The following is a 26,778-nucleotide window of genomic DNA, read 5'->3' as shown; positions in this document are numbered from 1 at the left end:
CTTTTTTCTAATACTATTTCATATTGATATTTTCTCCCAGGGTGTCATAAGCAAACTCTAAAGATAATAGTTGTAGCTACAGCTAATATTTTTTGAGCACTTAGTAGGTTCCAGGTATTGAATTGTTTAATCTTTATATGAGATAGTTGCTATCATTATATATACTTTATAGAGGAGAAATTTGAGACCAAGGTTATATAGGTAGTTTACAGCAAAAACTAGTTTTGAAGCCAAGCATTCTTACTCCAGAGCCTATGCTCCTAGCATATAACTGTACCTGTAAGTTCAGGATGGCAGTGATTCTGAAATGGGAATCTCCTAATTTTTGATAGTGTACTGGAATATGGCTTCCTAAAACATCCCGTGCAAGGTTCCTAATGGGACTGCAGTGACTGATAAGGATATCCTTTTCACTGATAATTACTCTCCTGCAACTAGCCATGATACATTTACAGAGAATATATAATTATACAAATCTTTATTCTCTGTGACAACTAAATCTAATGACAGCCTTGACTGTAGGAGGCTAAAATAAGGTCAATCACAAAATTGGTTGCTGGTGATGTGTTGTCATTAGATACAAACTATTTCATATCATTTAAAAAAATACTGTTGAAGTTCTCACAAATTCGTGTAACTTACGTATAGCCATTTTAAAGTGGTAGTGATTTAAGGTCAAAGTCATAGGTTATTGATAGCAATTATATATTCAAGCAGGCCTGAAATGATTCAGTGCAACTTAGAACCAGCTGTTGGGTGAACATATAGTTAAGAAAATTATGGTAACGGTAGCTCCATTGACACTCCATTTCCCTATCCTCAGAATTTGGGGAAGGTAGTTTTCAGTAACTGACTTCAGTTTACTACCAGATAGGACCTAGCCCTTGAACATTAATTTATTATTTCATTTCATTTAGTGTTCAAGATCACTATTAAATGATGCATTACTCTTTTTCAGGGATTCTGTTTTGCTAAAAGTTGGAAATTGGGCTAAAAAGATTGATGTGAGGCGAGCTCTTAAATCTGAAGATCTTAGCATACATCTAATTAGTTCTGAATATGGTAAGTTCATTGAAGTAATGGAGACATGAATGTAAAAAATATGATAGCATTTAAAAATTATTTCCTTTATGTAAAACAGAAAAACAACATAAGCAATATTGTGTAAAAATAATTTATTTAAGTAAAATGAATAATTTTAAAGGAAGCTTCGTATATTTGGATATGTATATATCCAAGCTTCATATATTTGGACATTATAGACATTTTATTTTTTAAGATAAATTTCAATTATTGTAGGAACATTGATTTTTATTTTTATGACAGATGCATAAATTTTCATTTGTTATACTTTTTAAAGTATCTTTAAAACATTTTTATTTCCTGGACTTGGTAGACTTTCCAGTTCAAAAAGGTACAAAATATAACAGGTATAAAAACAAATAAATGGTCTCATGTGTGGATTTATATGACTTAAATAAGCATTTGTATGCTTTTTTTTTCCTTTTTTCAGTTGGACTTGATATACAGCAGAAATTTACAGTCTTTTACTTAGGACCCAAGAGATTTGGAAATCAAATAATTATGCGAAAAAAAACAGAAACAGAGATGTCCCATTTTAAACATTCAATAGCAGGGCCCAGTAAAGGTAAATAGCTGTATTTAGTCCTGTTTTGCATTAAAGCAAAGATATGGCTGAGGGTAGTATCATCAGTATAGTACTGCTTCATTCAGATTGTGGATACTGTGGAATTAGATGTTTAGACTTTCTAATAATTGCATTAATAATGTACAGTAGGAATTCTTAGTGTTGATATTTGTCAAAATTGGGGTGATTTTTGGAGCAAAGAATTATTTGACTTGTTTTTTGTATACATTTCCCCCTTTTCATACCCACTCCATTCTTATGGCCGTGTCAGGGGGAGAGCAAGTGATGTACAAGAATTAACGGATTTGATAAGGCAAAGCAGGTGACAAACACATTTTTTTTTATTATGGGACATTCAAATAAAGACGAAAGTAGAAAGAAGTGTATATTGAACCTTCATGTACTAATCACCCACCTTAAACAATGATCAACTCAGGGCTAATATATTTTCATCTATACCTCTGTTTAGATTTCCCCTTGTATTTTTTGAAGAAAATCAGATATCATATTATTTTCTCCGTAAATGTTTCAGTATATATTTGTAAATGGTAAGGATTTAAGAAAAAAAATACTGCATTACTCTTAGACATAAAAAGCTAATAGTAACTAATAATTATCCAATATTGAGTTAATGTTCAAACTGCTGATTACTCATAAATGTTGTAGATATATCATCTTGATACCATCTAGATATACCAGATTGGCTCCTGAATCCTTTTGCTATGTCCCTAGTAGTCTTGACAGCTTCCTTGCTGTGTGAGGTGATATGATATTCTAGGCTTACCTTTTATAATTCCAGACCTAGACATGTAATAAGCCTTTTCTCCAAAGATATCTGGTTTCTTTTCATGATAAATAGTTTTCTGTGTGCTTGAAGAGATCATTGCCATTGACTGATTATTATCTCTTGCCTTTTCCATGCACAGATTTAGGAAATATGTGATTTTTTTCTTTTTAAAGATAAAATACATAATTGATTCATAGTTAATGCCCAAATCAAATTCAGGGCTATAGCACTTATCCTTAAACTCAATGATCTGTACTCAATAATCTGTATTTTCTTTCTGCCATGCTGAGAGATTTGTTTCGCAATAACTCCCAAAATGATAGAATGTCACTAATTTCCTTTTTTTAAACATCTTTATTGGAGTACAGTTGCTTTACAATGGTGTGTTAGTTTCTGCTTTATAACAAAGTGAGTCAGCTATACATATACATATATCCCCATATCTCTTCCCTCTTGCATCTCCCTCCACCCTCCCTATCACACCCCTCTAGGTGGTCAAAAAGCACCGAGCTGATCTCCCTGTGCTATGTGGCTGCTTCCCACTAGCTATCTATATAACATTTGGTAGTATGTATAAGTACATGTCACTCTCTCACTTTGTCCCAGTTTACCATTCCCACTCCCCATGTCCTCAAGTCCATTCTCTACGTCTGTGTCTTTATTCCTATCCTGACCCTAAGTTCTTCAGAACCTTTTTCTTTTTTTTTTAGATTCCATATATATGTGCCAGCATATGGTATTTATTTTTCTCTTTCTGACTTACTTCACTATGTATGACAGTCTCTAGGTCCATCCACCTCACTACAAATAAATCAATTTCATTTCTTTTTATGGCTGAGTAATATTCCATTGTATATATGTGCCATATCTTCTTAATCCATTCATCTGTCAATGGACATTTAGGTTGCTTCCATGTCCTGAATATTCTAAATAGAGCTGCAATGAACATTGTGGTACATGACTCTTCTTGAATTATGGTTTTCTCAGGGTATATGCCCAGTAGTGGGATTCCTGGGTCATATGGTATTTCTATTTTTAGTTTTTTAAGGAACCTCTATACTGTTCTTCATAGTGACTGTTTCACTTTACATCCCCACCAACAGTGCAAGAGGGTTCCATTTTCTCCACACCCTCTCCAGCATTTATTTTTTGATGATGGCCATTCTGACTGGGGTGAGGTGACACCTCATTGCAGTTTTGATTTGCATTTCTCTAATGATAAGTGATGTGGAGCATCCTTTCATGTGTTTGTTGGCAATCTGTACGTCTTCTTTGGAGAAATGTCTATTTAGGTCTTCTGCCCATTTTTGGATTGGGTTGTTTGTTTTTTTTACATTGAGCTGCATGAGCTGCTTGTAAACTTTGGATATTAGTCTTTTGACAGTTGCTTCATTTGGAAATATTTTCTCCCATTCTGAGGGTTGTCTTTTCGTCTTGTTTATGGTTTCCTTTGCTGTGCAAAAGCTTTCAAGTTTCATTAGGTCCCATTTGTTTATTTTTGTTTTTATTTCCATTTTTCTAGGAGGTGGGTCAAAAAGGATCTTGCTGTGATTTATGTCATAGAGTGTTCTGCCTATGTTTTCCTCTAAGAGTTTTATAGTGTCAGGTCTTATATTTAGGTCTTTAATCCATTTGGAGTTTATTTTTGTGTATCGTGTTAGGGAGTGTTCTAATTTCATCCTTTTACATGTAGCGGTCCAGTTTTCCCAGCACCACTTTTTGAAGCGGCTGTCTTTTCTCCACTGTATATTCTTGCCTCCTTTATCAAAAATAAGGTAAACATATGTGCGTGGGTTTATCTCTGGGCTTTCTATCCTGTTCCATTGATCTATATTTCTGTTTCTGTGCCAGTACCATGTTGTCTTGATTACTGTAGCTTTGTAGTATAGTCTGAAGTCAGGGAGCCTGATTCCTCCAACTCCGTTTTTCTTTCTCAAGATTGCTTTGGCTGTTTGGAGTCTTTTGTGTTTCCATACAAATTGTGAAATTTTTTGTTCTAGTTCTGTGAAAAATGCCAGTGGTAGTTTGATAGGGATTGCATTGAATCTGTAAATTGCTTTGGGTAGTATAGTCATTTTCACAATGTTGATTCTTCCAATCCCAGAACATGGTGTATCTCTCCATCTGTTTGTATCATCTTTAATTTATTTTATCAGTGTCTTATAGTTTTCTGCATACAGGTCTTTTGTCTCCCTAGGTAGGTTTATTCCTAGGTATTTTATTCTTTTTGTTTCAATGGTAAATGAGAGCGTTTCCTTAATTTCTCTTTCAGATTTTTCATCATTAGTGTACAGGAATGCCAGAGATTTCTGTACATTAATTTTGTATCCTGCTACTTTACCAAATTCATTGATTAGCTCTAGTAGTTTTTCGGTAGCATCTTTAGGATTCTCTATGTATAGTATCATGTCATCTGCAAACAGTGACAGCTTTACTTATTCTTTTCCAATTTGGATTCCTTTTATTTCTTTTTCTTCTCTGATTGCTGTCGCTAAAACTTCCAAGTCTATGTTGAATAATAGTGGTGAGAGTGGACAACCTTGTCTTGTTCCTGATCTTAGAGGAAATGGTTTCAGTTTTTCACCATTGAGAACAATGTTGGCTGTGGGTTTGTCGTATATGGCCTTCATTATGTGTAGGTGAGTTCCCTCTATGCCTACTTTCTCGAGGGTTTTATCATAAATGGGTGTTGAATTTTGTCAAAAGCTTTTTCTGCATCTATTGAGGTGATCATATGGTTTTCTCCTTCAATTTATGAATATGGTTTATCCCATTGATTGATTTGCATATATTAAAGAATCCTTGCATTCCTGGGATAAACCCACTTGATCATGGTGTATGATCCTTTTAATGTGCCGTTGGATTCTGTTTGCTAGTATTTTGTTGAGGATTTTTGCATCTATGTTCATCAGTGATATTGGCCTGCAGTTTTCTTTCTTTGTGACATCTTTGTCTGGTTTTGGTATCAGGGTAATGGTGGCCTTGTAGAATGAGTTTGAGAGTGTTCCTCCCTCTCCTATATTTTGGAAGAGTTTGAGAAGGATAGGTGATAACTCTTCTCTAAATGTTTGATAGAATTCTCCTGTGAAGCCATCTGGTCCTGAGCTTTGGTTTGTTGGAATTTTTTTTTTTTTTTTTTTTTTTTTTTTTTTGCGGTATGCTGGCCTCTCACTGTTGTGGCCTCTCCCGTTACGGAGCACAGGCTCCGGACGCACAGGCTTAGTGGCCATGGCTTACGGGCCCAGCCGCTCCATGGCATATGGGATCTTCCCAGACCGGGGCACGAACCCGTGTCCTCTGCATCGGCAGGCAGACTCTCAACCACTGCACCACCAGGGAAGCCCTGTTGGAATATTTTTAATCACAGTCCCAATTTCAGTGCTTGTGATTCATCTGTTTATATTTTCTATTTCTTCCTGGGTCAGTCTCGGAAGGTTGTGCTTTTCTAAGAATTTGTCCATGTTTTACAGTTTGTCCATTTTATTGTCATATAGTTGCTTGTAGTAATCTCCCTTGACCCTTTGTATTTCTGCAGTGTCAGTTGTTACTTCTCCTTATTCATTTCTGGTTCTATTGATTTGAGTCTTCTCCCTTTTTTTTCCTTGATGAATCTGGCTAATGGTTTATCAATTTTGTTTATCTTCTCAAAGAACCAGCTTTTAGTTTTATTGATCTTTGCTATTGTTTCCTTCATTTCTTTTTCATTTATTTCTGATCTGGTCTTTATGATTTCTTTCCTCCTGCCCACTTAGGGATTTTTTTTTTTTGTTCTTCTTCCTCTAATTGCTTTACGTGTAAGATTAGGTTGTTTATTTGAGTTATTTCTTGTTTCCTGAGGTAGGATTGTATTGCTATAACCTTCCCTCTTAGAATGGCTTTTGCTGCATCCCATAGGTTTTGGGTTGTCGTGTTTTCATTGTCATTTGTTTGTAGGTATTTTTTGATTTCCTCAGTGGTCTCTTGGTTATTAAGTAGCGTATTGTTTAGCCTCCATGTGTTTCTATTTTTTATCGATTTTTTCCTGTAATTGATATCTAGTCTCATAGCATTGTGGTCGGAAAAGATACTTGGTACGATTTCAATTTTCTTAACTTTACCAAGGCTTGATTTGTGACCCAAGATATGATCTATCCTGGAGAATGTTCCATGAGCATTTGAGAAGAACGTGTATTCTGTTGTTTTTGGATGGAATGTCCTATAAATATCAATTTAGTTCATCCTGTTTAACGTATCATGTAAAGCTTGTGTTTCCTTGTTTATTTTCATTTTGGATGACCTGTCCATTGGTGAAAATGGAGTGTTAAAGTCTCCTAGTATGATTGTGTTACTGTTGATTTCCCCTTTTATGGCTGTTAACATTTTCCTTATGTATTGAGGTGCTTCAATATTGGGTGCATAAATATTTACAACTGGTATATCTTCTTCTTGGATTGATCCCTTGATCATTATGTAGTGTCCTTCTTTGTCTCTTGTAATAGTCTTTATTTTAAAGTCTATTTTGTCTGATATGAGAATTGCTACTACAGCTCTCTTTTGATTTCCATTTACATGGAATACCTTTTTCCATCCCCTTACTTTCAGTCTGTATGTATCTCTAGGTCTGAAGTGGGTCTCTTGTAGACCGCATATATATGGGTCTTGTTTTTGTATCTATTCAGCTAGTCTGTATCTTTTGGTTGGAGCATTTAATCCATTTACATTTAAGGTAATTATCGATATGTATGTTTCTGTTACCATTTGTTTTGGGTTTGTTTCTTATTGTAGGTCTTTTCCTTCTCTTGTGTTTCCTGCCTAGAGAAGTTCCTTTAGCATTTTTTGTAAAGCTGGTTTGGTGGTGCTGAACTCTCTCAGCTTTTGCTTGTCTGTAAAGGTTTTAATTTCTCCGTCGAATCTGAATGAGTTCTTTGCTGGGTAGAGTAATCTTGGTTGTAGGTTTTTCCCTTTCATCACTTTAAATATGTCTTGTTACTCCCTTCTGGCTTGCAGAGTTTCTGCTGAAAGTTTAGCTCTTAAGCGTATGGGTATTCCCTTGTATGTTATTTGTTGTTTTTCCCTTGCTGCTTTTAATATTTGTTCTTTGTATTTAATTTTTAATAGTTTGATTAATATGTGTCTTGGTGTGTTTCTCCTTGGATTTATCCTGTATGGGACTCTCTGCACTGTCTGGACTTGGTTGACTATTTCCTTTCCCATATTAGGGAATTTTTCAACTATAACCTCTTCAGATATTTTCTTGGTCCCTTTCCTTTTCTCTTCTTCTTCTGGGACCATATAATTCAAATGTTGGTGCGTTTAATGTTGTCCCAGTGGTCTCTGAGACTGTCCTCAATTCTTTTCATTCTTTTTCCTTTATTTTGCTCTGCAGTAGTGATTTCCACTATTTTATCTTCCATGTCACTTATCCGTTCTTCTGCCTCCATTATTCTGCTATAGATTCCTTCTAGAGAATTTTTTATTTCATTTATTGTGCTGTTCATCATTGTTTGTTTGCTCTTTAGTTCTTCTAGATCTTTGTTATTTTCTCCATTCTATTTCCAAGATTTTGGATCATCTTTACTATCATTACTGTGAATTCTTTTTCAGGTAGACTGCCTATTTCCTCTTCACTTGTTTGGTCTGGTGCATTTTTACCTTGCTCCTTCATCTGCTGTGTGTTTCTCTGTCTTCTCATTTTGCTTAACTTACTGTGTTTGTGGTCTCCTTTTTGCAGGCTGCAGGTTCGTAGTTCCCATTGTTTTTGGTGTCTGCCCCCAGTGGCTTAGGTTGTTTCAGTGGGTTGTGCTGGCTTCCTGGTGAGGGGGACTAGTGCCTGTGTTCTGGTGGCTGAGGCTGGATCTTGTCTTTCTGGTGGGCAGGACCACGTCCAGTGGTGTGTTTTAGGGTGTTTGTGAGCTTATTATTATTTTAGGCAGCCTCTCTGCTAATTGATAGGGTTGTGTTCCTGTCTTGCTAGTTGTTTGGCATAGGGTGTCCAGCACTGTAGATTTCTGATTGTTGACTGGAGCTATGTCTTAGCATTGAGATGGAGAGCTTTCGCCATTTGATGTTACATGGAGCCGGGAAGTCTCTGGTGGATCAAAGTCCTGAACTTGGCTCTCCCTCCTCAGAGGCACAGGCCTGACACCCAGCTGGAGCACCAAGACCCTGTCCACCACACGGCCAGGTACATGGGGAGTTTCTTGCCCTTTGGGCGTCGGAGATTCTGCCAGTGTTCAATAGGTTTTCTGTAAGAGTTTTTCCACATGTAGTTGTATTTCTGATGTATTTGTGGGGAGGAAGGTGATCTCCATGTCTTACTCCTCTGCCATCTTGAAGGTCTCCCCACTAATTTTCTTTATTCTACATTATACACACAACAAAATCTCAGGATAACAACACCAAAGTGCACTTTTTTTTTTTTTTTGGTCACACTGTACAGCTTGTGGGATCTTAGTTCTCTGACCAGGAATCGAACCCATGCCCCCTGCTGTGGAAGCACAGAATCCTAACCACTGGGCTGCCAGGGCATTCCCCAAAGTGCACTCTTAATGTCATTATTAAAAATACTTTAAGGTTTTTATGGTAAATATTTTTATCCTTAGACTATATCTCACTAGGCATGTGTAACCAAATTACTGTGTTTTTTTTTTTTTTTTTTTTTTTTTTTGCGGTACGTGGGCCTCTCACTGCTGTGGCCTCTCCTGTTGCAGAGCACAGGCTCCAGACACGCAGGCTCAGCGGCCATGGCTCACGGGCCTAGCCGCTCCCTGGCCTGTGGGATCTTGCCGGACCAGGGCACGAACCCATTGCCATGTCCCCTGCATCGGCAGGCGGACTCTCAACCACTGTGCCACCAGGGAAGCCCTCAAATTACTGTGTTTTAACATCGCTTGGAATATATCTTCTTTGTGTGGGTATCCCACCAACTGGCTACAAATGTACTATTTTTATTTATTTTATTTTTTATTTTATTTTCTGTTGTTAGAATAGTTTTTAAGAATTAATTCTGATTGATAGTAATGTAAAACATTTGCATTGTTCCATAGCCAAATCTACAAAACAAACACTAAATGTTGTTAATACTTGAGGCATAAGCAGTCTACCATACAGCTCTTCCTTATTCACTTGGTTCTATTTTCATTGCTTTGTGAAAGACCCAGTAAAGGGAGCAATTAACAGGTACTGGGGAATGTTAGAGCAGCAGCTACCTACCAAAGTAATCTAAACAGTCATGTTCTCTGAATAGTATAGGTAGTTATAATAAACAGTAATTGCAGTGAATGATGACAAAAGAGGACATAAACAGTAATTGCAGTGAATGATGGCAAAAGAGGACATACAGAACTACTCTGTGAACTGAGGAGCACTCATCCTCCTCTTTAAAGAATTCAGAGGAGCTTCCACTTCTGGGTAGGATGCAGTAATTTGGGGCAGGCCAATGCTCTGATAGCAGCAATTATAAAAGCCTACAGAAGTTATAAAAATTACAATTTTTAAGACATCTATGAAAGCAAACTAAAGTGACTAAAATTCCAGAGAGGGAGAGCCATTCCAGGGCTGAGGAGTCAAGGATCCTTAGGCTCTTAATTAAAAGGCTGGGTAAGCCATGCCTTAAAAAGGGTTTTATATGATCAGCTACTCACCATGTTTGCCTGACAGAGAAAAAAAGCAACCCTCTCTGGTGGTATATAACATAATTTGGAATCTGTAGATATAATGTCTGCCATACAATAAAAAATTATGAGACCTGCAAAGAGGAAGGACCATATGACTCATAATTATAACTATATAGGAAAATGAAGCAACTCTGTGGATGATTCAAATGGTGGAGTTGGCATTTAAAGATTGTAAAACAACTATGATTAATATTTTCAAGAAAATAGAGGGGAAAAAAGACAAAATGAATGAAATGTTGGAAATTTTAACCAGAAAATTGGAATCCATACAGAGATTTAAGTGAACTTCCTAGAACTGAAAAATAAAATATCTGAAGTGAAGAACTCTTTGGGTAGGTTTAATAATAGATTGGATATGGCCAAACACAAGATTTGTGAACTGTTAGACATATCAATAGAAAATATCTAAATGGAAGCCCAGAGATAAGAGAACAGAAAGAACAGAAAAGAGCATAATACTCAAAGTGCTAACATATGCATAAAGTCTGAGAAGCATGGTAGAGATAGAATGGGACAAATGCAATATTTAAAGAGACAATGGCTGAGAACATTACAAAATAATGAAAGACATCAACTCACAGAGTTCAGAATTTCAGCAAACCCAAGCAGAGACAAATACATAGAAAACCACACTGGGGCACAGTATAGCAGAACTGCTGAAAATCTTAAAAAGCAAACACAGAAAAACTACACACTACCCTCAAAGGGTAACAGTGAAACTGACAGCTAACTTCTCAGCAGTGATGATGGAAACCAGAAGATAATGGAATAATAGCTTCAGAATGTTGCCAGCCTAGATTTCTATGTGCAGTGAAAAATATCCTTCAAAAATGAAAGTGAAATCAAGACATTTTGAGAAAAAAATAACTGAAGGAATTAATTATTACTGCTAAATTTATCAGCCAAATTTATTGGATTTGGTTCTTTGAAAGATGAATAAATTTAAGAAGTCCCTACCAAGACTGATAAAGAAGAGATAAAATATGAATTAACAATATCAGACTTCCCTGGTGGCACAGTGGTTAAGAATCCGCCTGCCAATCAGGGAACATAGGTTCAGGCTGTGGTCCGGGAGGATCCCCTATGCCGCAGAGCAACTGGGCCCATGTGCCACAACTGCTGAGCCTGTGCTCTAGAGCCTGTGAGCCACAACTGCTGAGCCGCATGCCACAACTACTGAAGCCTGCGTGCCTGGAGCCCGTGCTCTGCAAGGGGAGAGGCCACCGCAGTGAGAGGCCTGCGCACTGCCGTGAGGAGTGGCCCCCGCTTGCCACAGCTGGAGGGGGCCTGCATGCAGCAATGAAGACACAATGCAGCCAAAACTAAATAAAATAAATTAATTAAAAAATATATCAAGAATGAAAAAGGTGATATCATTACAGATCCTACAGGCATAAAAAAGACCCCAACAAGATATTATGAATAACTTTATACCAATAAATTTGACATAATTTGGGTAAAAAGGAACAAAAACCTTGAGGAGAAATCTTACCAAAACTGACAGAAGAAATAGAAAATCTGAGTAGTCTTAACACTAATAATGAATTTGAAGCAATTAAAAAAAAATCTTTCCATAAAGAAACGCTGAGGCTTGGATAACTTCATTGGTAAAATTTCCCAAATATTTAGGAAGAAATAACATCAAACTTACCCAAATTTTTCCAGTAAAAAAGAAAGAATATTTTCTAATGTTTTAATTTTTTTGAAGGCCAGCATGACTTTGACTTCAAGTCCTGACAAGGACATTAAAAGAAAGAGAAATTATTCATCAGTCTATTCACAAATATAAATCCAAATGTTCTTAACAAAATATTGGCGAGTGGAATCCAGCCACATATTTAAAAAGCATAATACAGCACAATTAAGTATGGCTTATTCCATACATGCAAGAGAGCCTTAGCATTTAAAAATGGATCAATATAATCCTTACATTAACAGGGCAAAGAAAAAAAAGGAGAAAAACATGTGATCCTCTTGATGTCAAAAAAACTTTGACAAAAATTCAGTGTTAGTTTTTCATTAAAAATATATAGCAAATGTCATACACAATAGTGAAATATTTTTAAACTTTCCTATTTAAACGGAGAATGATGAATGTTCTCTCTTACTATTCAGTACTTCTTTTCGACATTGTGCTAGAAGTCCTAGTCAGTACAATTATATAGAAAAAGAAATATAAGGGATAAGGATTAGGAAGAAAGAAATAAACTGTCATTACTTGAAAGCAACATGATTATGTACCTAGAAAATATAAAAGACTGGACACACTATTAGAATTAATATATAAATTTAGAAACATCACTGGATAAAGAGTCAATATTAAAAATTGTACAATAACATCAAAAAAGAATAAAATAATAAATTTAACAAAATAAGTGCAAAATATGAACACTGCAAACTTCAAAACACCATTGTAAGAAATTAAAAAGACCTAAATAAATGGAAAGATATGCCATGTTCATGGATTGGAAGTCTGAATATCATTAAGGTGGCAACATTTCCCAAATTAATTCATAGATTCAATACAGTCCCTGTCAAAATTCCAGCTTTTTTTTTTTTTGGCAGAAATTCACAAGCTGATTCTAAAATTCATATGCAAATGTAAGGGACTCAAAATCGCCAAATCAATCTTTTAAAAAAAGAACAAACATGGAGACTCACAATTCCTGATTTCAAAACTTACTATAAAACTACAGTAATCAAGGCAGTGTAGTGCTGGCATAATAATAGACATATAGATCAATAGAATATAATTGAAAATACAGAAATAAATCCATACATCTATGGCCAATTGATTTTGAACAAAGATGCCAAAACAATTCAGTGGGGAAAGGATAGTATTTCAGCAAATAGGTCTGGGCATCTGGATAGCCAGTTGAATTAGTTTGAACCTCTACTTCATACTATATATAAAAATTTTCTCAAAATGGATCAATGGCCTAAAGATAAGAATTAAAACTGTAAAACTCTTAGAAGAACACATGGGTGTATATTTTCTTGACATTGGATTAGGCAGTAGTTTATTAGATATGACATCTGAAGCTCAAGCAACCAAAGAAAGAAAAACAGATGAATTGGACTTTATCAAGGTTAAAAATTTTTGTGCTTCAACTGACACTATGAAGAAAGTGAAAGACAACCCACAAGATGAGAAAATATTTGCAAATCATATATCTGATAAAGGACTAGAATCTAGTATATATAAAGAAATCTTACAACTCAACAATAAAAACACAAATAACCCAATTAAAACTGGTCAAAGAATTTAAGTAGACATTTTTCAAAGAAGAGCTACAAATGGCCAATATGCAACATGAAAAGATGTCCAACATCATTAATCAATACAGAAATTCAAATCAAAACCACAGTGTGGTATCACCCAGTAGGATGGCTTTAATAAAAAAGATGGACAGTAACAAGTGTTGGCAAAGATGCAGAGAAATTGAAACCCTCATGCTTTGGTAGTGGGGATATGAAATTGTGCAGCTGCTTTGGAAAACATTTTGTCAGTTCCTCAAGAAGTTAAACATAGAATTACCCAGGAATTCCTCCTCTAGGTATATATCCAAACAAATTGAAAAATATTCATACAAAAACTTGTACATGAATGTTTATAGCAGCATTATTCATAACAGCCAAAAAGTAGAAACAACCCAAATATCCATCAACTAATAGATAAGTAAAATGTGGTATATTCATTCAATGGAATATTATTCAGCCATAAAGAGGAATAAACTACTGATACATGCTACAACATGGATGAACCTTGAAAACATTATGCTAATGAGAGAAGTCAGTCACAAAAGATCAGATATTGTATGATTCCATTTATGTGAATGTCTAGGATAGGCATATACATAATGACAGGAAGTAGATTAGTGATTCCAGGGGCAAGGGGTAGGAAGAAATGAGGAGTGACTACTAGTGGGTTCATGATTTCTTTCTGTGGTGATGACAGTGTTCTGGAATTAGATAGGTATGATGGTTGTACGACCTTGGAAATATACTAAAAACCCACTGAATCATGTACTTTAAAAAGGTCTTTGTGGTATGAATTCTATTTCAATTAAAAAATTTAAACATCAGTTGTATTACTACATACCAGCAAAAAAAATGATAGAAATCATACTTCTGAAAATACCATTTACAATAGCATTAGAAATCTCAAATATCTAGTAATACAGTAGCAGAAGATATGAAAGACCACACTACAGGAAAACTAGAAATCTCATGGTGTATATGTTTAGATATAAAAAAGGAAGAAGGTTTCTGCCTATCTTTCAATGACTCCCTTTTTCTTAGAACTGACTACCACATCACAAAAGTAGGTTGTTTGTCTTGTTTGTACTGCATTCTCCTCGGACCCCCATTCTGGCCACTATTTTTCTGACAGCAAAATTGTCAGGAACCAGGGTGACCTTCTTTCATTCAGTTCAAAGTCCAAATTCCTAGAAGAAAAGAAATACCTCAGTTTAAGAAAGACAATTTAGAATTAGGACTGCACTAAGAGAATATAAAATCAGAGCTGTCGGTGGCCATCCTTTACTGTGTACAGAAATAATCAAAGATAGCTGGACCATGTAAGAGAAGACTAAAGCAGAGGTATAGAAAGAAGCAAAGGTGAAAAGGCCAGAGCTGAAGTTCTGATGACTTTCCATTTCTTGGTTTCAGTCCCTCGTGATGCCTAGCTGCATTGCTGCTTTTGGATTCTGTGAGATAGCTATGTTCATGTAATACATTTCCACCACCCACCACATGGGTTTTTTTTTAAATAGCTTGAATTGTTTCTGTTGCTTGCAACTGTAGTGAAAATTAGGATGTTTACTATACTTCCTACTAGCATGAGACTTTTATGAGAGCAAAAGTCCCCCACATTTTCAGCATAACCCATTTTATTAAATGATAAAAACTGATATTTAATTCAGAGAATATAGTTGCTAAATGATTGTTTCCAAATGTACTTGTAGGTTCAACAAATATTTTAATATTTTATATTGTCAAATTGTAGGACCATATTTAAAAACAGAAGTATGCACCTTAGAGTACAAATATAATTAGAAATTTTTTATGCTTCCTACAACTCTTTCAAAAAAATTTTTTTTAGTTGTTTCTCACAGTTATAGTCCAAGAGATAAAATTTTTGTAAAATTTTAGGAAAAATATTTTTGCTATTTTTAAGCTTAGGCCATGTGAAAAATACACCTTTTTAGTTGTAAAGGTTTTTTTTTTTAACTTTTATTTTTAGCATTTAAACTTCTTATCCTTTTAAATGCATTCTCAATAAGAAGTATGGGCTTTGTTTACTTTGAAGAAAATTGATTTGACATTAATAAGTTCATTTGCTATGCCATTTTGACTGTGAAAATTTAATGTACTTGAAGAATGCAAGGATGAAACCAGTGCCCTAGTGCTTTGGAAGTGTGCACATTTAAATACTAGTCAAAAGGCAGTCTGCTTTTCTTTGTACTCTTTAGTGTATACATGCATTAAATTGCAAAATCAAGGACTCCAATTCATTAGTGCTATCCTTTTCTTGATAAATAACAAAATGATAGTGTAATATTTGACAAAATAATTGAAAGGAGATTTGCTTTCTCATTTAAAAAGTAAAATTATAAAGTGCATAAATATGATTAGCATATATCAGGAACTGCAAAATAAAAAGTAATATTCTTTTAAAAATATTAATTCCAGTAGCTTATGCACAGGCCACATTATTTGAATTTATAGTTAGGATGTGAAGCTGTGTCAGGGATGCCTCCTATTTTTAATTTGTTTTTTCTGGATTTTTTTTTTTTTTAAGCAACTGACCCTTACCCCACTGGTCATTATCGACCCTGTTAAAGTAATTTTAAGTATTTACTTCAAATACATTTCTAGTTCACATTAATGATTTATTTTGCTTTAAATACTTGGAAACTGGAACTTTAAAAACATGTAAATTAATATATTATGTGACAGAACTAAGAAAATATATGCATTTCAGATTATGATAGTGATGGAGTATGGGATCTGTTAATTTTATACCTAAGTGTACAGCTTAGGTCAGTTTTCTCTCAGAACCTTATTTTTCCAATTGACAATCTCTGTAAGCTTGTGTTTGTTAATAAGACAAATTAAGACAGTTCTCAGACTTAGGGAGTGGAGTTGGGGTGGAGGAGCACATATTTTCTAAGTGTCATTTCTAACAGAAATATAGTAGAAGTTTTTGTCACTTAGGTAGTAATAGCCGTATGCTAGTATTCTGTAAACAAACTTGTATATAGTTCTCATTCCTAGCAAGACTTGCCAACACTGCCTTGAAATTTTGGGGTGTCCCCAGAATCTCTATAATTAGATTTCCAGATCCTAGTTAGTTTCCACCACTGGGAACAAATGTGTATATTCATTGTGCACCATCTTGTGGTAATGTTTAGAAGTTCATCTATTTAGAAATTGTTGGATAAGGGACAAAGTGACTCCTTATCACTTACTTCAAAACAACAACCTTCAAGGCATTTCCTCCTATTCTTCCCAACCCACAAACAGTAGATTCCTTCCCTAAGTAAATTAAATGCATTATATGGGGAGAACTAAGGCAGCTAGTATAACTAGTAAAGCAGGGTGGTTGAGAGATCAGGCTCTGGAATTAGACCACCTGAATTAGAATCTCAGATTTGCTACTTATTATTTCATAGTTTTGAACATGTTACTTAACCTCTTTATGAATTAATTTTCTCATCTGTGGAGATATAATAGGACTTCTGTATAGGCAGACAACCAAGGATGAAGAGACATTTGAGGAAAATTTGGAACATGTGAAAGAAAGCCCAAAATAGGTAAACAGAAAGTGGATGAAAGAACAACAGGATAATTTAGAGATATAATAAAATGTAATATAAACTAATCAGCAACATCAGAGAAATTAAAGGCTAAATTGAAACCATAAAACAGAATAGCATGCTGTGAAAAAAGGAACGATTAAAGAAGAGGAGCGAGCACAGGGAAGTAAAAATTATGATTTGAAAAAAAAAAAATAGCTTAGCTGGCGGGCCAGAAAATAAAATCAGTATAATCTGAATGAAAGCAAAAAGACAAGGAGACAGAAAACATGAGACAAGAGGGCAATCTGGAGTCTGATACCCGACTAATAAAAGTTCCAGAAAGACAGAACAAACAAATCAGAATAAATAATTTGAGAAGATTCACTAGACATAAAGTGAGACATATATCTGTGCATCAAAAAGGCTTACTTAGTGCTGGTTAGGAGAATGAAAGAAGATCTACAAAGGAAGCAACGTTTCAGAACATCATGGATAGAGAGAAAATCATAAATGCTTCCAAGGAACAAAAATTGAAGTAGTTTTAATGTTTTTATCAGCAACACTGGATGGTAGAAGACAGTGGACTTAAAAATCCAGGGGGAAAATTATTTCCAACCCCGTGTTCTATACCCAGGAAAACTATTAATTAAGTGTGAAAGTAAAATAAAGACATCTTAATACATTCAAGGATTCAGAAAGTTTAACTCTCATACATCCTTTCTCAGGCAGTTGTTCTAGGATGAGCACAATCAAACAAAGCAGTTAACCAATAAAGAAAAAGTCAAAGAATCCAGCAATAGTGGATTCAGCTGAGAAGCTTAATGAAAGGAAGTTCCAGGATGACAACTATAGCACAGGCCTAGATGGCATTGGGAGAAAGATGGAGGGCTCAAGAAAGGAGATATATATTGGGGGAGTAAATGGGTGAGGTGCTTTCATGTAGTTGCCTTTATCTTTGAAATATTGAATGAACTAAAGAAGCTTTAGGTAGATATTGCTAGACTAAAAGGAAGGCAGTAAAACTTCAGGGAAAATAATATGTTGCTCAAGAAAGAAAAGCACTCCACTTGATTCTGCATTAAAAATATTTTTACCTTCTATGTATCTCTCAAATTAGTCCATTCTCTTTGAATCTACTAATACTACCACTCTAGACTGTTACTGTAATTTTCGTTTATCTGCTCCGTCCTCTCTCAAATCCATTCTCCTACAGTAGCCTCTTAACTAGTTTTCTTGCATCTACTCTGTCCTCTCTCAAATCTGTTCTCCATACTACACTCCATAGATTGCTTTTTTCAAAATGCAAATTCAGTTTTGTCCCTTCTTTGGTTAAAACACTTCAGTGGCTCCCCATAGCTCCTAGAATAAAAGATCCACATCGTTAACATCCACTACAAGTTTCCATACTAACACTTAGTCAATCAGTTCCTAAGTAGCAGTGGGGTGCCAGCTGCTATGTAGTCTTGCCTCACCTCCATAGGATTGACTGGTAAGGACACAAGAGACTCAAATATATTTAGACAGTTTATTACTTACACAGACAGCAAAACATGATCAGCATGGTATCAGCTGCATGCATCTATAATCCCAGAGGATGACACTGAACTGGAGGGACCAGATGACAAGAATAATGGGTTGCTTTGTTTTTGAGGAGTCAACTCTAGGCTGCAGCTAAGCAACTTTATAGCCTACAGCTGTACCTGAAAGGGTCAAGGTCGAAAGTCCTATACCTTACTAGAACCAGGAGACAGACGAGAAACTGCCTCATGGCAGCCTTATGCAGGATAGGCAGCCTCCTGCAAGGAGGCAGATGAGAAATAGCCTTAACAGTTCCTTGCAAGACTGCCTATCTTGACATGTCCCAGGGAGGATCAGAGGGCATTCTGTAACTAACTGAGCCTTGCCTAGGTGGAGACATGCAATCACCAGGTTGCCATGGTGGAGCTGTTTCCCTAGGAATATAGGCTGATCTTTCTACCACTGTAGTCTCATCTCATGCACTCTCATTTCTGAGCATCAGCCACATTGACCTTCTTTTAATTTCTCCACGTGCCATGCTTTCTCTTCTTTAAAGCTTTTTCATATGCTATCCCTTTCTTTCTCCTACCCCTTTGGCTTGTTAACGCCATTTTTTTTCAGTCCTCAGTCCAATTATCACTTCATTAGGAAAGTCTTCCAAGACATTCCTGACCAGGGCCATTCCCCCTGTTATATAGCTTTGTGCCCCTCTCCTTCATAGCACTCAGAACAATTTTATATTTACTTGTATAATCTTTAATTAATGTAATAGTAGAGATAATACATACACTAATATATTAGTTTATTACTTAATTTTAAAATGCTATCACATACGTAATTTCATTTTATCTTTTTACCTCTGTGAGGTAACAAAACAGGTAGTATTATTTTTTTAAATAAATAAATTTATTTATTTATTTATTTTTGGCTGCTTTGGGTCTTCATTGCTGCGCCCGGGCTTTGTCTAGTTGGGGCTAGCGGAGGCTACTCTTTGTTGCGGTGTGCAGGCTTCTCGTTGCGGTGGCTTCTCTTGTTGCGGAGCACGGGCTCTAGGTGCACAGGCTTCAGTAGTTGCAGCACATGGGCTCAGTAGTTGTGGCGCACGGGCTTAGCTGCTCCGCGGCATGTGAGATCTTCCCAGCCCAGGGCTCGAACCCATGTCCCCTTCTTTGGCAGGCGGATTCTTAACCACTGCGCCATCAGGGAAGTCCAAAACAGGTAGTATTATTTTTAATTCCTGTTGTTGTTGTTGTTGTTTTTAACAGAGAACAATCCATATTAGAATTCATGTTTTCTTACTCTAGTTTAGGGTGCCCTGTACTTCACCACTGTGTTTTTCATGTAAATACATTAAATATAAAGCAGCATACAGTAGGTGAGAGGGACAAAGAAAATGCCATAAGGGCTTGAAGGAGAGAGAAATCACTTCCAATTTAGGTGATCAGTATAGATCTCCATGATAGAGGTGCCATTTGAGTTGGTCTTGAAAGCTGATGGATAGGCTTCTGTTAGACAAAGAAGGGTCTTCTAAGACAAGAGGTAATATCAAAGGTACAATCATAGAAAGGCTTGGGACTATTTGAACACTAATGACAAGTGAATGTATTTTTTTGGAGGGTTAATATGGGTGTTAGAAGGGAGGCTAGAATTACATTGTGGAGGACTTTAAATGTGGAATTTAGTTGGCAGCAGGAAGTAACTAACGTTTCTAAGTGGGCAAATGATCTGATCAGCGTTGAATTTTGGGAGGATTAATTAAGCAACAGCATATAGATAAATTGTAGCATGGTAGGACTGGATTCAAGGAAAACAGAGATCATGAACTGGGGCAAAACTTCTCAACCAGTAAGCCGTGACATACCTTGTAAAGTATAACGTTGAAACCTTTCAGACAAGGATCATTAGGAGCATACCTGTATTTGAGGAAAGTTAGGTATTTTTTAATTTGCTGCAGCAAAGGAGAGCACAGCACCTGCAGAACTGTGGGTCATCTCAGGGAATTGCGAGGAGCCTATTATAGGAGTTCAGCTTGTGCCAGGTGATTCTTAGAAGGGTTTGGGAGAAGCAGAGGTCAATTCTAGATTGGGTGCTATCAGCAAGTGGGATATTGGATATTTTGGTATATCTTATCTTGGAGATGGGAGAATTTAAAAAAATAGTAGTCATTTATATTAGCCAGAAGAGGGAGATGTTTAGTTATTTTTGTGGTTCTTCAGAGTCCTTGTCTCTACTTTCAGAAATAATTACACACTAGTCTTATTATCTGTCTTCTACTACGATCATAGAGTGGCCTTATCTGAGTATTGTTTATATTCTGCCGAAATTGTTTATGTTCAGTTGGGAACACTATGGTTCAGCTGTCAGCTACCAGCTGCCAGGGATATTTTATTACTTTTTCAGTACCCAGTACATTGATCTGCTCAGCCTTCAAGGCATCTAACCAGTTGCCTCATATGGTGAGCAGCCTTATTCATTTACCCCTGGGTGCTATACATATATTATCATTGTTTAGATGTGCCATGCCTTGAAAAAGTTGATTGAGCAACACACTGAAAATGAAGAGTAAAGGACCAAGAAAGATTACAAAGGTTTTCAAAGCTCTTCACTACCTCCAACATTTCTAATTCATTTAAAATCTGTGCTCCAGCAAAAATAAACTGATTTGTTTCTATAGTGTGTGTGGTTGCCTGCCTTTGGATATTATGCTCTCTATCTGGAACATCTTCCTCTGGTCCCCTTCTCATGTCCAGATCCTGTCTGTCCTTCAAGGACTACTTCAAATGTCTCCCTTCGCCCACATTAGTCGGAGAGTTAAAATCAAGAAAAAGCCTACTTAAATATAATAAATGAAGAATAGATTATATATTTCGATATATTAATTCTAGCTTAGAGGGGTCAAGCTGGAAGCAATCTCTCCTTTCTATGAATTCATATAGCAAATTTGTTTATATCCCTAAAGCACTTATTTCTAACATTTATTAAATATGCATGGTGTCCTATATACTAGCTGCTGTCAGTGGTACCATCAGAACGCCATGAGATTTCCTTCTTTCTGGGTTCTTCAGGCTTAAGTATAAAGTAGAAAAAAAAGTTTCAAAACTCCAACCTCACTCATCTCATTCAGCAGGAGTTAACTGATGTTCAGTGATATTTGGTTCTATTTATATCAGGGAGGTTAAGAGAAGCTTATAGGTGACTCAGTGCTCCTTGTGAAAAGCTGGGATGGGCCCCATAGTGGGCAGGGACTGATTGTTATCAGGATATCTTTTACAAAATACATATTAAAGGGGTTAACTTTTGAGGGAGTGTGAAAATCATAATCTTTTTGTACTGCCAGAAAGGACAGAGCTGGATAAAAATTAATTATAATTAGTCACATTAATAGATGTAGTGAAAATAGGCTTTCTTTTCTTATATTAATTTAGGAATGACTGCCTGCAAAAAACCTGGGAACCGAGAATGTAAACATCACTGTAAAAATAAACATACATGTGGACATGACTGCTGTGAGTTCCATAATACAAGTTTATTTCAGGTTTTAAAAATTGAAAGGTCATTGAAGAATAGTAATAATATCCTAATTATCTACGTATGATATTTATATTATGCAGCTTATAACTCAAATAATTTTCCTTCTTTTGTGGTTAACATTTTTAAAAAGTAAATATTAGATTAGAAATTTTGAAGAAATTTGGCTTTATATGAACAATACATAAAGTTTAACTTAAAGAATCTAGAATTTCTTTTCATAGGTAAAAATGGAGTTGCACAGAAGTCAGAAATGAAAGAGTCAACAGTTTCTTCATATTTATCTGATTTAAGAAACAGAAATGCTGTTTTATCTCTTCCTCCAGTAAAACGTCTAAAGGTTAGTTTTAATAACATTTATCCCTTGTTCTGTAATTAAATGTATATGAATATCCCTTTATTCTGGATATCAATTAGGTAGGTATCCACAGAGTACTTTAGAGTTACATAAAGGCTTGCATAGGAAAATGACTATTATTAATAATACTGTTTCTATAGGAAAAGATACTATAGTCTTTAATAATTAATCTATAAATCCACTTTTGGCGCATAGGGGCATAGTTATACATCGCTTTGCTTCATTAGCCTCTTTTTTTTTTTTTTAACCAGAGAAGAGGGATATGTAGCTTGCTTTGGTTCAGCAATTGAAACTAGAAACTCTTGCCATTTTATGGCTCCATCTGTGGTGGACTGTACTGGAAAGTCTGAAGTTGATTTTGATTGACGCACGTAGATGAGTAGAGAGCAAGAGTCTCCCCTTTCAAGTGATGAAGAAATGGGAGTCCCTACTTGTTGATACTCTAGTCACTAGCAGACTTACTCTAAGCCTAAGTCATCATGTCCAGGGCAAAATAATTGATCAGGCCACAAAACAGAGCCAAGAAAATGGCAGAGTGCCTGATTCTTTTCTTGGTCTTTTTTTTTTTTTAACATCTTTACAATGGTGTGTTAGTTTCTGCTTTATAACTAAGTGAATCAGCTATACATATACATATATCCCTATATCGCCGCCCTCTTGAGTCTCCCTACCACCCTCCCTATGCCACCCCCTAGGTGGTCACAAAGCACTGAGCTGATCTCCCTGTGCTATGCAGCTGCTTCCCACTAGCTATCTGTTTTACATTTGGTAGTGTATATAAGTCCCTGCCACTCTCTCACTTTGACCCAGCTTACCCTTCCCCCTCCCCGTGTCCTCAAGTCCATTCTCCACATCTGTGTCTTTATTCCTGTCCTGCCCCTAGGTTTTTCATAACCATGTTTTTTTCTTTCTTTCTTTTTTTTTTTTTTTAGATTCCATATATATGTGTTAGCATACGGTATTTGTTTTTCTCTTTCTGACTTACTTCACTCTGTATGACAGACTCTACATCCAACCACCTCACTACAAATAACTCAATTTCGTTTCTTTTTTGGCTGAGTAATATTCCATTGTATATATGAGCCACATCTTCTTTATCCATTCATCCATCAGTGGCCACTTAGGTTGCTTCCATGTCCTGGCTATTGTAAATAGAGCTGCAATGAACATTGTGGTACATGACTCTTTTTGAATGATGGTTTTCTCAGGGCATATGCAATGCCAAGTAGTGGGATTCCTGGGTCGCACGGTAGTTCTATTTTTAGTTTTTTAAGGAACCTCCATACTGTTCTCCATAGTGGCTGTATCAATTTACATTCCCTCCAACAGTGCAAGAGGGTTCCCTTTTCTCCACACCCTCTCCAGAATTTATTGTTTGTAGATATTTTGATGATGGCCATTCTGACTGGTGTGAGGTGATACCTCACTGTACTTTTGATTTGCATTTCTCTAATGATTAGTGATGTGGACCATCCTTTCATATGTTTGTTGGCAATCTGTATATCTTCTTTGAAGAAATGTCTATTTAGGTCTTCTGCCCATTTTTGGATTGGGTTGTTTGTTTTTTTGATATTGAGTTGCATGAGCTGCTTGTAAATTTTGGAGATTAATCCTTTGTCAGTTGCTTCATTTGAAATGTTTTCTCCCATTCTGAGGGTTGTTTTTTCATCTTGTTTATGGTTTCCTTTGCTGTGCAAAAGCATTTAAGTTTCATTAGGTCCCATTTGTTTATTTTTGTTTTTATTTCCATTTCTCTAGGATGTGGGTCAAAAGGATCTTGCTGTGATTTATGTCATAGAGTGTTCTGCCTATGTTTTCCTCTAAGAGTTTGATAGTTTCTGGCCTTACATTTAGGTCTTTATACCATTTTGAGTTTATTTTTGTTTACGGCGTTAGGGAGTGTTCTGATTTCATTCTTTTACATGTAGCTGTCCAGTTTTCCCAGCACCACTTATTAAAGAGGCAGTCTTTTCTCCATTGTATATTCTTGCCTCCTGTATCAAAAACAAGGTGACCATATGTGCATGGGTTTATCTCTGGGCTTTCTATCCTGTTCCATTGATCTATATTTCTGTTTCTGTGCCAGTACCATATTGTCTTGATTACTGTACCTTTGTAGTATAGTCTGAAGTCAGGGAGCCTGATTCCTCCAGCTCCACTTTTCTTTCTCAGGATTGCTTTGGCTATTCGGGGTCTTTTGTGTTTCCATACAAATTGTGAAATTTTTGCTTCTAGTTCTGTGAGAAATGCCATTGGCAGTTTGATAGGGACTGCACTGAATCTGTAGATTGCTTTGGGTAGTAGAGTCATTTTCACAATGTTGATTCTTCCAATCCCAGAACATGGTATATCTCTCCTTCTGTTTGTATCATCTTTAATTTCTTTCATCAGTGTCTTATAGTTTTCTGCATACAGGTCCATGTCTCCTTTGGTAGGTTTATTCCTAGGTATTTTATTCTTTTTGTTACAACGGTAAATGAGAGTTTTTCCTTAATTTCTCTTTCAGATTTTTCATCTTTAGTGTATAGGAAGGCAAGAGATTTCTGTACATTAATTTTGTATCCTGCTACTTTACCAAATTCATTGATTAGCTCTAGTAGTTTTGTGGTAGAGTCTTTAGGATCCTCTATGTATAGTATCATGTCATCAGCAAACAGTGACAGCTTTACTTCGTCTTTTCCGATTTAGATTCCTTTTATTTCTTTTTCTTCTCTGATTGCTGTCACGAAAACTTCCAAAACTATGTTGAGTAATAGTGGTGAGAGTGGACAACCCTGTCTCGTTCCCAATCTTAGTGGAAATGGTCTCATTTTTTCACAATTGAGAATGATGTTGGCTGTGGGTTTGTCATATATGGCCTTTATTATGTTGAGGTAAGTTCCCTCTATGCCTACTTTCTTGAGGGTTTTTATCATAAATGGGTGTTGAATTTTGTCAGAAGCTTTTTCTGGGGCTTCCCTGTTGGCGCAAGTGGTTGAGAGTCCGCCTGCCGATGCAGGGGACACATGTTCGTGTCCCGGTCCAGGAAGATCCCACATGCCGCGGAGCAGCTGGGCCCGTGAGCCATGGTTGCTGAGCCTGCGTGTCCGGAGCCTGTGCTGCGCAACGGGAGAGGCCACAACAGTGAGAGGCCCGCGTACCCCCCCAAAAAATGCTTTTTCTGCCTCTATTGAGATGATCCTATGGTTTTTCTCCTTCAATTTGTTAATATAGAGTATCATGTTGAGTGATTTGCATATATTGAAGAATCCTTGCATTCCTGGGATAAACCCCACTTGATCATGGTGTATGATCCTTTTAATGTACTGTTGGATTCTCTTTGCTAGTATTTTGTTGAGGAGTTTTGCATCTATGTTCATCAGTGATATTGGCCTGTAGTTTTCTTTCTTTGTGACATCTTTGACTGGTTTTGGTATGAGGGTAATGGTGGCCTCGTCGAATGAGTTTCAGAGTGTTCCGTCCTCTGCTATATTTTGGAAGAGTTTGAGAAGGATAGGTGTTAGCTCTTCTCTAAATGTTTGATAGAATTCTCCTGTGAAGCCATCTGGTCCTGGGCTTTTGTTTGTTGGAAGAGTTTTAATCACAGTCTCAATTTCAGTGCTTGTGATTGGTCTGTTTATATTTTCTGTTTCTTCCTGGGTCAGTCTCGGAAGGTTGTGCTTTTCTAAGAATTTGTCCATTTCTTCCAGGTTGTCCATTTTATTGTCATATAGTTGCTTGTAGTAATCTCCCATGAACCTTTTTATTTCTGCAGTGTCAGTTGTTACTTCTCCTTTTTCATTTCTGATTCTATTGATTTGAGTCTTCTCCCTTTTTTTTCTTGATGAGTCTGGCTAATGGTTTATCATTTTGTTTATCTTCTCAAAGAACCAGCTTTTGCTTTATTGATCTTTGCTATTTTTCCTTCATTTCTTTTTCATTTATTTCTGATCTGATCTTCATAATTTCTTTCCTTATGCTAACTTTGGGGTTTTTTTTGTTCTTCTTTCTCTAATTGCTTTAGGTGTAAGATTAGGTAGTTTATTTGAGATGTTTCTTGTTTCTTGAGGTAAGATTGTATTGATCTAAACTTCCCTCTTAGAACTGCTTTTGCTGCATCCCATCGGTTTTGGGTCGTCATGCTTTCATTGTCATTTGTTTCTAGGTATTTTCTGATTTCCTCTTTGATTTCTTCAGTGATATCTTGGTTATTAAGTAGTGTATTGTTTAGCCTCCATATGTTTGTATTTTTTACCAATTTTTTCCTGTAATTGATATCTAGTCTCATAGCTTTGTGGTCAGAAAAGATACTTGATATTATTTCAATTTTCTTAACTTTACCAAGGCTTGATTTGTGACCCAAGATATGATCTATCCTGGAGAATGTTCCATGAGCACTTGAGAAAAATGTGTATTCTGTTGTTCTTGGATGGAATGTCCTATAAATATCAATTTAGTTCATCCTGTTTAACGTATCATTTAAAGTTTGTGTTTCCTTATTT

General features: G+C 36.1%; 1 protein-coding gene across 1 annotated transcript in view; it reads left to right on the top strand.

Annotated features, from left to right (window-relative positions):
* HFM1 (helicase for meiosis 1) overlaps positions 1-26,778 on the top strand; it is a 131,958-nt gene that overhangs the window by 81,688 nt on the left and 23,492 nt on the right. The window contains exons 28-31 of the mRNA XM_060085245.1: positions 959-1,062; positions 1,514-1,648; positions 21,837-21,917; positions 22,164-22,279. Of these exons, the coding sequence (XP_059941228.1) occupies positions 959-1,062; positions 1,514-1,648; positions 21,837-21,917; positions 22,164-22,279 (436 nt within the window). The remainder of the gene's footprint in view (positions 1-958; positions 1,063-1,513; positions 1,649-21,836; positions 21,918-22,163; positions 22,280-26,778) is intronic.

The sequence above is a fragment of the Mesoplodon densirostris genome, chromosome 2, assembly GCF_025265405.1.
Source record: "Mesoplodon densirostris isolate mMesDen1 chromosome 2, mMesDen1 primary haplotype, whole genome shotgun sequence".
In the NCBI taxonomy this organism is placed as follows: Eukaryota; Metazoa; Chordata; class Mammalia; order Artiodactyla; family Ziphiidae; genus Mesoplodon; species Mesoplodon densirostris.
Note: the sequence above shows the minus strand (reverse complement) of the source record. Positions and strands in the feature narration are given on the sequence as shown.